Source organism: Sciurus vulgaris, assembly GCF_902686455.1.
Source record: "Sciurus vulgaris genome assembly, chromosome: 1".
Taxonomy (NCBI): domain Eukaryota; kingdom Metazoa; phylum Chordata; class Mammalia; order Rodentia; family Sciuridae; genus Sciurus; species Sciurus vulgaris.
The window spans coordinates 337,884-350,120 of NC_136461.1; the positions used below are offsets into that span (position 1 = coordinate 337,884).

A 12,237-nucleotide genomic window follows, 5' to 3' on the forward strand; every position below is an offset into this window, starting at 1 on the left:
GACACATCCCAGAGCTGGGGCAAAGCTTCCTTCCTACCGCCAGGAAGTGAAGTCCTCCAAGTCCAAGGGGCCGGTGGATGGGGCTGTGCTCTTGCTCGGGGAGTCTGTGGAAGGATGCTTCTGATGGCTTCCCTGCAGATGTGCTGGGCGGGATGCCTCACTCACCCTGTCCCTGCCTCCTTCCTGGTCATGGCCCATCACAAGCTCGGAGCCCAGGGAGGCCCATCGGCATCCGTGGCATTACCTGCAGAGATGAAGCAGAGGTTGGGGCAGGACTGGTCTGCAGCCTCCAACTTGCTGTCCCTATTCCAGGTGGTCTCACCCCAAACCAGTTGGGTGAAGGCAGAGACGCTGCTTCGGTCTCAAGGCCGGCACAGGAGCTTCCTGTGGAGGTCCAGCAAGAAAAGCCTGGGGCTTCACGCTGTCAGGTGGGTGTGCCCAGCCAGCAAGGGCTCTGAACACCCTCAGACCCTCCCAGAGGGCAGTGGTCAGTAGCTGAGGGAAACTGGGCTCTGTGGGGCAGCTGCTATGCCTCTGGGTATGAGGGACACTTAACCAGGCTGATGGGGTGGGCTCAGGAAGGTGAGGCAATGCTGGTCCCTCTGCCTGCCCTCTGGGGGCTGGGTTTTGCTCTCCAGCTCCTGGGCATTGTGTGGGGAGAAGGGACAGGAGAGGAGTTGTGACCAGCAGAGTGGACAGCTGGACCCATGTCTGCCTGAACTGGGAGGGATGGGTCTATGAGGAGGAGTGACAACTGGGGACTCGTTCCCTCCTAAGCCTGAGGCAGCAGGCTCACTTCAGAAAGAAAATGTATTTCCTAGAGCTCCCCAGCTGTAGGTGGCACCTGGGACACTGACCCACGCTCACAGTGGATGGACAGGGACCTGAGTCTGGTTAGGGAGCTCCTGGCTAAGACCATTAGTGGTGGGCTGCCCAGCCTTGGCTCCAGGTCAAGGAACTCGGGCTTGGGGTCCCAAAGCTGGTCCTGGCCAGGGGGTGGGAGGAGGCGGGGACACTGACTGGACAGGAGCTGCGGAGGGGAGGGTCCCAGCCCTGCCTGACTGCTTCCGGCAGGGGGCCAGGACCTCAGTGCAGGAAAAGCCCAGGGACTGTCCTGGAAGCTGCAGGTGGTGATGGGGGTGGGGGTAGTGGGAGCCCGGCCACCCCCGTCACTGCCCTTGCCCCTGCCCTTCCAGGCAGCATGAGGAGGTGGCCCCATCAGGGCCCAGAACCTGTGTGTGATGGCAGCATCCGGCCTGGCTGTGAAGTGAGATCACCAAAATACATGGGAAGAGCCCAGCGCCCGGGAAGGGTCAGTGCCCTCGCTCCCTGCCTTTCTCCAGGAGGCCTGAATGACCACGGCCCCACCTTCTGGCTTGTCAGTAACTGCCCCGAGAGTCTGACTACTCCCTCCTGAAATGGAAGAGCTGCCTGTGTTCTGTGAGCAGCCCTGTTAGAGATGCTGCACAGGCCTTCAGCCGCAGAGGTTAGGAAGGCTTTTAAAAAAGAGGAAAAAGCCCCAACGATAGGATGGGTCCAAGATGACGTCAGACAACCTACGGATGCTGTGAGAAACGGGCTCGGGGCTCAGAACTTGGAGTTCTGTTTTCCGCTGGACCCCAGTTTGGAGTTCTCTCCAAGTGCTGCTGGCTGCGTCTCCACCAGTGTTTCCTGCAGCGTAGGGAGTGGAGAAGTTGGCCGGGCTGGCTGAGCCAGGGTGTCTGCACAAGCCAGCGTGGGGACTGCTTCATGATCACAGCAGGGCCCCAGTGGGGCTCCCCACCCACTGGGCCGCCAGGACCCCACGTCAGCAGAGCAGTGAGCCGTGGCTGGCTGGGTTTGCAAGTGTATGGAAGCGTGAGTCTGCTGAGCGTGGGCTCTCCGCGATGCTGCCCCTGGTCACCCAGGTGCAGTGGCATCCAAACTAAGGGTTTCTACAGCCCTGCCACGCCCCCCCCACCCCGTCTCCAGGGCCCATGGGTGCCCCCCAGGTCCAAGGCACCAGTGCCAGCTGATCTGGGAGGCCTCTCTGCCCCTTCTGGCTGAGGGCAAGACTGCCACCTGGTGGCCACCCTGCACCCTGCTCAGCACACTGTCTTGCCTCCCGGCACTCCTGGGGAGGAGGGGGTCAGAGGGGTTGGCTGGGCTATAGTCCCAGGGCTGCCTGGGCCTGAGGTCTGATGCACGTCTGTCTCAGTCTCCATGTCTGTCTCTGATGTGTTAGCTTCATATGGGTCTCTGCCAGGCCGTGGCTTCCACCCTCACCTATATTTCGCCCCTGGGCCTGGTGGTACCACGGGCACCTGTCTAGTAAGGAGGCTGACAAGCTGCTGATGGAGAGGGGGCATCGGGCAGCTTCCCTGGGGACTGCATGCTCACAGCCCTGACTCAGGAGTCCAACAAGCCACAGGGTACCAACTGCCAGCCACGCATCCCCAGATCGTGATCTGCTTCCAGGAGGGAGGCGGCACGGGTGGGGTGCAACTAGGAAGGGTGGGCTTCACTGCCACCCCCAGACAGATGGGAAATATGTGTGGGAGGTGGGGAGCCGTTCCACGCCTGGGAGACCTGGTGGCCATGGCAGGAAGAGCCCTTAGGTGGAGGTCCAGGCCACCCTGCGGCTGAAGCCCAGGATGCCAGCATGAGTCCTGCAGGACAGAGGGGAGGGGTGAGGCTTCCTGCAACTGCCCTGGGATCTGAATGGCAAAGAGGAAGGAGGGCTCCACAAGGTCCCTCGCACACGGCCCCAGCATCCTCTCCGGGATGAGGGTGCGGGTCCTGGGCAGGCAGGTGCCACCTTGGTGAAGGGTGCTGGGGGCTCTGCTGAGCTCAGCTCGGCCTCTGCCCGGCAGCCCTCAAGGCCTCAAGACTCAGTGCCAAGAGCATGGGGAGTTGCATGCACGTGCCAGGCCTCCGGTGCCCGTGGGAAGACCAGGCGGGTTCTGGGGGGAGTGGAGGTGGTCCCTGCCCACTGCCTACCTCAGACCCCATCCTCCGGGGCTGGGGTGGGGGCCTGAGGGCAGAGGGTTGGGTGGTGGGCATCGAGGGCTCTGCAGAGGGACAGGGCCGCGGCCGAAGCCTGGGTTCTCCCAGACGCTGCAGCAGCAGGCATGCCGGTTCCTGTAGCCCCAGGGAGGGACAGAGGGCAGAGCACAGCCCCAGAACTGCTGCAAGGACACCCCTCCCTAGGCAGGGCTCCACTGTCACAGGCACACAGGGACCACTGGGCAGGGGCACCGGGGGAGGCTGCCATCAGATGTGGCACCCTCTTGCACACCCAGGCCCCGGTCTTGCCCACTTCCTCTCACCACAGGGTCAGCAGGCGAAGAGGCAGGATGGTGCCCTTTGAGCTTCCCACCTCCCCAGGAGACCTGCGTGGCCTCTTTCCCTTCCCAGCCAAAAACACCAGTGTTACCCTGCATGACATGCACGCCAGCAAGCCCGCAGCCAACTGCATCAGTCACCTACATCAGCGTGTGTGGGAGGGAGCAGGCGTGTGACGTCCTGCCCATGAGGCCTGACTGGACACAGGACATCCCAAACCGCATCTGCCTGGTCACTCCAGCTCCATCTTAGGAGCCAGAGCCCTTGCTGGGAGGTCCAGGAAGAGCCGGGTCCAAGGGATGGAGGGCAGAGTGTGAACCCTGGCAGGGTCATCGGAGCAAGGTGGACTGAGCGTGGCTCCTGAGCCCTCCCCTGGCCGTCAGCCTGAGGAACCCTGAGCTACCTGGGCTCTTTTGCACCCTTGCATAAACTTAGGTCTATCCTCTCAAACTTCAGTTGTGACATTCACCCCTTTCAGAGCAACCTAGAGAAGCTAGGCTTGGGAGTGGGCAGAGTACAGTGCCACACGGGGCTGCCTGCCGACCATGGCAGCTGCCTGCTGGGCCCTGGTGCACCAGGAGAACACGCATGTCACTGCCATGACCACCTGAAAGGTGGAGCAAGGCCAGGTAGGGACCCTGAGTCCTACCTGTTCTGTGGGGGCCCGGGCTTGCTTCTTCCACTGGTCAGGGAAACGACTCCTCCTGACTGGGACAGGAAGCTGAGGACACTGGGGCAGAGGCAGGCGAAGGGCCCTGGGACTGCCCACACGCGTGTGCTTGCAGGGCGAGGGTGCGGGGGTCTGTCCCTGGCTGGTGCGGAGAACCTCCTTCAGAACCAGTCTCCTGGCACTGGGCAGAGCCCGGGTGCTGGGGCTCTGCACCCTCCACCCATGCCGCCCTGTCCCGCCTGTGCCCTGGGGTGGGCTAGAAGCCCTGAACCCTCAGAGGACTGCTCAGAGCCTGAGGTAGGCGAGTGCTGGCGGGGGCCTGGAGTCTGCCCCTCAGACTTGCATGCCAGGCCTGGACTCAAGTCATAGGACGGCTTGGAGATCCCAATGTCCTTGGCCTTGTGAGGACTGCAGAGCTGACCGTGAGCACGTGTGGACCTGCGTGTGCCTCAAGTCCAGCCACCCCATGTTGGCCTGTGTGAGCAACAGGGACAGTCCATGCATGACCTGACCGCAACCACCAGTTTAGTGTCCCGCTTACCTGTGTGCCCTGCCACCCCAGGGTGCCAGGCCAGCCCCGTCACCGCCTGGCCCGTGGAGTAAGGCCTGTGGAATGAGAGTCTGCTCATGGGGTCACTGGCACAGCCTCACGTGCCCGCTCTGCCGGGGGTGGGGTGTGGCACCACGTGCGCATGACTGGGTGACAGGGTGTGGCATCTGGCCTGTGTCCGTGGAGGCACCCTCCCTCCTCCCAGCTACCCGTGGCTTCCTGGCACCGTCAGTAATGCTGTTTTTAGTTCTGTCTCTGCTGCGTCTGGGCCAGGGGTGTGTGTGGTCCCCACGGCTGGACCCAGATTTCCCCAGGTCTCCCTGGGCTCTCTGCTCCCATCAGACTCAGAGTCAGACTGAGAACTGCCCAAGCTGGAACAGGCCTGGGCCCTCCTGGTCTCGCTCACCTTGTGGTACAGGATTCCTGCGGCCATGGCAGAGCTGGGTGGGGTGAGGTGGCAGGATGCCCAGCCCCCACGAGGCTCATGGATCAGCTCCAGCAGGCAGGCTGGCTCAGGAGGGCTGAGGACCTGCCAGAGGGACTCAAGTCCGGTCTGCAGGCCACCACTGCTTGCCACCACCTCTGCTTCAGGACACTTGGTTCCCACAGGGGTCCTGGGTTCTGTGACTCTAAACAGCTCTCCTGGTGGGGCTGGGGGGGTGCAGGGTTGGCCATGGTGGGAGATGGGGAAGAGAAGCCTCCTTAGAGCCCCTGGGCTCTGGGCCAGCCTGAGGCTTCCCCCTGATGCCCAGGTGCACCCAGGTGCCCCAGGACTCACCCTATTTCCCTAGGGGAGCCTCAGGTACTGGGACTGGGCCCTAGACCTCAGTCCCACCCATGATCCAGTGGGGAACTGGGACAGAGGCTAGGCTGGGTGGACCGGGGCTTCCTGGAGGGAGAGCTGGCTCAGGGAAGACGCACAGGGTCAGACATCCTGCAAACATGGATACAAAACAGTTTATTTAAAAATGTACCATTAGCAAGCGCAGGAGGGACATCTGGGCAGTTTCCGCAATGGCCTGGGCACAGGGGCTGCCCTGCCTCTGCATTGACCCCCCAACCGGGGGGCCAGCGCTGCCTGGAGAGCACCCTGGGAAAGCTGGTGAACCGGCACCAGGGACAGCGAGCCCTCCATGTGCTGCAGAGTGTGCAGGAGGGCCGGGGGCTGGCCAGCAACGCCTAGGCCCCGTCCATCACCTGTGTGACAGGGGCAGGGGTAGTGTCTGGGGCCTGCAGAGCCTTTGGGCACATTTTGTCCATCCCATGGGGACCTCAGTAGGGTCCTAAGGGACTAATCCCCAGCAGCTGCTGTGTGCCTGACCCCAGTGGGTCAAGGACCTGCCCACGGGGCTGGGATGGCCTGGCCACAGGCGGGTGACCCTAGCTGTTGGCCAGGGGCTCGAGGGAGAAGGCGGCGGCGGCAGTGCTGGAGGCCGTGGGCCGTGGGGGGAGGCAGCGCAGGTTCCCAGTCTTGAGCGCACACTGCACAGGCCAGAGCACCAGACAGAACAGCACCAGCAGCAGGATGGAGACCAAGGCCAGGCGCCGCCAGTCCCTGCAGCGTGTCCAGCAGCGGGCCAGGCGGCTCCATCGTGGGGCCTGGTCGGGGGCAGGCGCAGGTGGGGCAGGTTCAGCGGGCTTGCTCAGGCCCACGTCCACACACACAAAGCTGGGTGCCTCACGGCCGGGCGTGGCCGACAGCGGGCGGCAGCACAGCTTGGTGCCCTCCAGCCACACCGGCTCCTCTCGCTGCAGGTGTGCGGGCATCCTGGCCTGCAGCTGGTGGCTGGTACGCAGTGCAGGGGCCCCAGCGGCGGGCACGGCTGTGGGCTTCCGGCAGAATGGGCAAGGCACGGCCTCACTGCCGGAGCCTGTGGGCTGGGCAGCCGCCAGCCGGGCCAGGCACTCCAGGCAGAAGACGTGGGTGCAGGACAGTTCCTTGGGGGTCTTGAAGACGTTGTCGTAACCCGAGAAGCAGATGGAGCACTCCAGCGGGGAGGCCACCTTCTCTGAGCCAGGCGTGCTGGGCGACCTGGGCGTCGAGGCTGTGGAACCGCGCCGGCAGGGGGCTGGCACCACCGAGCGCCATCCCTGCTGGCCTGTCGACATGGCGCTGGGCTGCGGAACAGAGACCCTGTGAGTGGCTCCTGTTGTCCCCATCCTATAAGGTCAGCCTTGCCCATTACCAGCCCCCAGATTCCAGGGAGGACACTGTCCCCCTGCAGGCACCTCCAAAGTTTCTGTTCCCCCTGGGCTCTTCCACCCAAGCTGCCACCTGCCCTCGCCCACGAGTCACAGGGCTGGGTGTCCAGTGGTTCCCAGGCTGGGTGGGCCAGAGGGGTGCTGGGAGGGAAGCCACGTGTGCATCTCGCAGCTCAGTGGACGCCTCCTGCCCTTGGTCTCTGCAGTTCCTGCAACACCCCAGCTTTGAGGGAGGGGCCCTGGTGGTCAACCCCACCCGGAGCCTGCAGGATGGGCCTGGGCCTTGTGTGCTGCCTGTGGTCAGCTGAATGATGTGAACCTGCGTGCAGGGGGAGCCTGGGTTGGCGGGCACGTGCGGGAGTTGTAGGCGGCCATGTGAGTGGCTTTGGGGTCTCTGGGTATGAGGGCCGCTGAGCGTCTGGTGGGAAGACAGGGAAGGCCTGAGCTCCTGAGGAAGGGCTTTCCTAGCTGCACCCTGGACCTTTTGGGGCCCACTTGTCTGGCTGGTGACGAGGGTCTTGTACCAATGACCAGCCATGACCAGGAAGCTGGGGTGCGACAGGCTTCAGCCACCCTCTCTGTGCCCTGAATGTCAGGTCCCAGCTGCCCTTTGAAGAGGAAGTAGGATGTCAAAGGATCCATGGCCGTTCTCTTCCATGGTCATCTCCACTTCCCTGATGGGCCCAAGAGACCCTGCTGATCAGAGGCCTGCCCCGGAGGCCTGCTTCACCCTGCCTGCTACCCTCCCCAGCCACAGGTCCTGCCTGGAGGACAGGAAAGAGGCAGTGCCTTTCACCTCAAAGGCCGATCCCAGGAGGCCTCACCAGAGGTGGCCCCTAGCCTTCCTGGACCTGACCTAGGCTTCCTGGCCAGTCCCAGGGGTAGGTGGGTGGTGCAGGTGTTGCTAAATTGTCACTGTGATCCTGTGAGTCACCTGACATCACTATGATGTCACGAGGGCCCCAGGATCCTGGCATGTGATGTCACCACATCTCAGGGACAGCAGTGGCCCTGGCAGGGCCTAGAGGACCTCAAAACTGCCCTCCCCTCCCCTTCTCCCACAGAACTGGCTCCTTGGCACCAAGACAACACTCACAGAGGTGCTCTGCCTGGGCCTGTTCAGGTGAAGGGTGAGGACCGGCCAAGCGGCCTTACCTGGCAGCCCGGGGTCAGCGGCTCCTGGACATGGTCTTCTCCACCAACCACAGTGGGGTTCAGAGCCTCTGGGCTCCCCAGCTCCAGCAGTCCTGGCCAGCAGCTCTCCTCCAGTCCTGGCCTGGCCTCTGCTCCACCTGGCAGCTGCTCTTCCTGGGGCCAATGTCCGGCAGCTGTCCTGCGGCACTGGCAGGCACGCCTCAGCTGTCAGGAGTGGGTGATGCGTGTGCTCGTCCCAGCAGGTGGTGTGAGTTCTCAGGCGTGAGCTGTGGGCAGGTGCCTTTATACCTCCAGGGTGGCTGGGGGTGTGGCCCGGGCTTCAGGATTGGCTGGCCTCCCTCTTTACCTGGCAGGACAGGCACAGCCACATGGGGGTCAGAGGTGCTGGGCCTGGGGGTCTGGACTGAGGTGGGTGCAGAAGCAGATCTGTCCACTCTCTTCCAGGTCCTGCTCCTATGGCCTCTGGGTGACCCAAGGCAGGGCCCTCCACGGAACCCGCGAACACCTCCCAGTTGTAGCCGCCTGGCACCCCGGCTGCCACCTGCTCCTCAAAGCCCCACCCACTCGCACCTGTCCCTAGGAGCCTCACACTTAGTGCTCTTCAGCTGCTGACAAGTGTCCCACCCCAGTCCAGCCTCCTGTGTTGGGGTCCAGGAGTGGGGTGAGAGGTCAAGGCCAAGCAGGGCCTGAGCAGCAACCTTGAGAATGGGGTCAGGGCAAGGACGTTAGTGACCAGGCTGGTCACAATAGCTTGTGGGCAAGCACCTATCAGGAGCCCCCCACTGTATACTGTGGGGGGAACCTGGGGCTGAGGGAGCCCCGTGTCCAGCAGGGGAACCCAGAAGATTTCCTGGCTTTGGCCAGTCAGCATGGGGCCCTAGCTAACCACAGGGCAAAGGCCAGGGCTGGTGCCAGTGTGCGCCTGGGGCTGAGGCCAGGGTGGAGGGTGAGGGGACTGCAACAGAGTGGGATGGGTCAAGCAGAGTGGCAGTGACAGACAGCGCCCTTGCCCGCTCGCCAGAGGGCTCACTGTGAGCTGAAGCGTACTGCCCTCCCCCTCCAGCTGACCAGCCTTGGCTCCCTCCAATGGATGTCGGCCCCTCCCCACCCCCTTGGGTTGTGGTCAGGCTCTCCTCCCTGCCCTGAGGCTTCCCTGCCTTCTTGCCAAGCACAGTGGTCAGTTCACCAGTGATCCTGAACTGGCGAGGTGGACCCTGCTACTAGCAGGAGCTCAGGTCCTGAGGTGGGAGCCCACGTACGGGCCTGTGGAGAGGGTACACTGTGAAAGGGCCCCATCCTGCGGGAGGGATGCCCCTGCTCCTCAGGGGCCACTCACCTGCAGGCATCGCTGACCACCTCAGTGGACTGGGCCTCGGAAGCCTTGGCAGTATTGCTCCCAAGAGTCCTGGTTCTAAAGGGCAAGACCCCCAGGGCCGGAGGGAGAGCTGGGGGTGACACCCTATCAGAGGACGGGAATCTGAGCTCAGGAAGAGACCCAAGCTTCCCCACCTACTCCATGAGCAAAGAGAAACCTCAGGGCCAGAGAGGAGGGGGGTCCCAGGAAGGAGGTGGGGTCCAGGGGGCAGGTAGGAGACTAGAGAGGAGGTGGGGTCCCAGAGAGGAGGGGTTCCAGGGAGAAGGTGAGGTCCCAGAGAGGAGGTGGGAGACCAGAGAGGAGGTGGGGTCCCAGGGAGGAGGGAGGAGACCAGAGAGGAGGTGGGGTCCCAGGGAGGAGGGAGGAGACCAGAGAAGAGGTGGGGTCCCAGAGAGGAGGGGTCCCAGGGAGAAGGTGAGGTCCTAGGGAGGAGGTGGGAGACCAGGGAGGAGGTGGGAGACCAGAGAGGAGGTTGGGGTTCCAGGGAGGAGGTGGGAGACCAGAGAAGAGGTGGGGGTCCCAGGGAGGAGGGAGGAGACCAGAGAGGAGGTGGGGTCCCAGGGAGGAGGTTGAGGTCCCAGAGTGGAGGTGGGGTCCCAGGGAGGAGGTGGGAGACCAGAGAGGAGGTGAGGTCCCAGGGAGGAGGTTGGGGTTCCAGGGAGGAGGTGGGAGACCAGAGAGGTGGTGAGGTCCCAGGGAGGAGGTTGGGGTCCCAGGGAGAAGGTGGGAGACCAGAACGGGGTGGGGTCCCAGGGAGGAGGTAGGAGACCAGAGAGGAGGTGGGGTCCCAGGGAGGAGGTGGGAGACCAGGGAGGAGGTGGGAGACCAGAGAGGAGGTGAGGTCCAGAGAGGAGGTTGGGGTTCCAGGGAGGAGGTGGGAGACCAGAGAGGAGGTGAGGTCCCAGGGAGGAGGTTGGGGTTCCAGGGAGGAGGTGGGAGACCAGAGAGGTGGTGAGGTCCCAGGGAGGAGGTTGGGGTCCCAGGGAGAAGGTGGGAGACCAGAACGGGGTGGGGTCCCAGGGAGGAGGTAGGAGACCAGAGAGGAGGTGGGGTCCCAGGGAGGAGGTGGGAGACCAGAGAGGAGGTGAGGTCCAGAGAGGAGGTTGGGGTTCCAGGGAGGAGGTGGGAGACCAGAGAGGAGGTGAGGTCCCAGGGAGGAGGCTGGGGTTCCAGGGAGGAGGTGGGAGACCAGAGAGGTGGTGAGGTCCCAGGGAGGAGGTTGGGGTCCCAGGGAGGAGGTGGGGACCAGAAGGAGGTGGTGACTGGAAAGGGGTTGGCTCCCTGAGGGTCCAGGCTTATGCGGGGATGGGAACTCCTGGGGGCACTGCTGTGGGGCCACTGGAGCCAGTCCTGTGAGCCAGGTGACTCAACATCACATGCCCTCCAGGAAGCAGGCTCCTGTGAATATTGCAACTGAGGTCACCAGGGTCCTCAGGGGACAGTCAGTGCCCAGAGGCGAGTGTGACATCGAGCACCAAGGAATGTGCCAGGCCTCACTTCAGGAAGTGGGGCCAGAGCCCCCATCTTCCCTGCCCAGGCCTGGGGGCGCCCCACCCAGAGCTGACCAGGAGGTTAGGTCCTAGGAGGCTCCCAGTCAGCAGCGAGGGGCCTTGGTGGGCTGTGTGCAGGGCAGTGGGTGGGGGCTCCAGTCCCCCATCAGGAGAAGGCGAACTAGCCAGGGTGGGACGTGTGCACCGGCACCCCGACAGGCTGAGTAAGCAGCAGGAGGCGCGTGGGTACGTGTCGCACACAGGCCTACTTCATTCCTTCTGTCTCCTCTCATCTACTCGCACCCTGGGGGGCTCCCTGGCCAAGACTCTCGCTCATTCTTCCCCATCCTGATGTGGATGGTGGACACAGGAGCTGTCCTCGAGCAGCTGAACCCAGGAGCACCGAGGCCCACCGTCCAGGGCTCTTCTACTTCCAGGGCCGTGGGTGAGGCTGGCCGCCCATTCCTGACATGCTGCTTGGGACCGAGTGGGGAGGCTTTCCAAGCCAGGGCCCACCGGGTGCTGGGCACTCCACTGGCTGCCCACCCTCCCTGAGGCTGTCCCACATGCAAACAGTGGGCTCTGCTGGCTCCAGGGCTGCGGTGCTTTCCTGCAGGCCCAGGTGCATGGACAGAGGCAGAAGCTGGCAAGGGCAGGTAGGCTCTGGGGTGGGAGGTGTACTAGGGTCTACTTTCCCCCACCTTCTGGGGCTGGCCTGAGGCCTGGTCCCCAACGCTCTGGGCAGGAGGCCTGGCCAGCCTTGTCCTTTTTGTACCCTGAAGTGCAAGTGCAGTCCCCAAAGGCCACTTGACGGTACCTGCTCAGAACCCCCATCTGCTGGGCCTGTCTGGTGCCCACTCCTCTGGGGTTCAGAGCCTAGGCCCCAGCTGGCTGTGCACCCGCCACCCTGATGTCGCTCTCCGGTCTGCCTGCTGAGTTCTTGCCCAGCTGATCCTTCCTCGGTCAGTCTGGGCACCCCTCCCCGTGCTGCCCAGTGAACACTGGGTGAGCAGGTAAGGGGATGGGGGTTGCAGGGAAGAATGTGCAGGGCATGGGGCAGAGGAGAGGGCGAGGCCCGGAGAGCACAAGAAGGCCCTGGGCAGGGCTGCTCCAGGTGACCAGGGAGGGAGATGCCCCCGGTGTCCCTTCCTGCCTTCCACCAGAAATCATGTGTGGCTGAGGCTGGGGCTCAGGGGTGAGCCCCTGCCTGGTATGCGAGGCCCTGGGTTCGATCCTCAGCACCACATAAAAATAAAGGTATTGTGTCCAACTACAACTAAAAAACAACAAACTTACAAAAAAAAAACACCCGAAATGAAGAAATCACTTTGAGGTCCCTCCATCTGGCCAGAGCACCTGCCCCCTGCAGGTGCCTCAGGATGGCCTGGTCCTGGGTGCAGAGAGGTGCAGAGGCCGGGCTCCCTCCTGAGGTCCCTGCTGCTCCCCACACTGCCTCCAGGGCAGGATCCCT

At 63.6% G+C, this 12,237-nt stretch overlaps 1 protein-coding gene across 1 annotated transcript; it reads right to left on the bottom strand.

Moving 5' to 3' along the window:
- Positions 1-5,757: 5,757 nt before the first annotated feature.
- Positions 5,758-9,330, bottom strand: RNF223 (ring finger protein 223). The gene is made up of 2 exons (XM_079137855.1): positions 7,902-9,330; positions 5,758-6,662 (listed from the first exon to the last, which is right to left on the bottom strand). The coding sequence occupies exon 2, from the start codon at positions 6,651-6,653 to the stop codon at positions 5,925-5,927; it is 729 nt and encodes a 242-aa protein (XP_078993981.1). The 5' UTR covers positions 6,654-6,662; positions 7,902-9,330; the 3' UTR covers positions 5,758-5,924.
- Between the last annotated feature and the right edge of the window lie 2,907 nt (positions 9,331-12,237).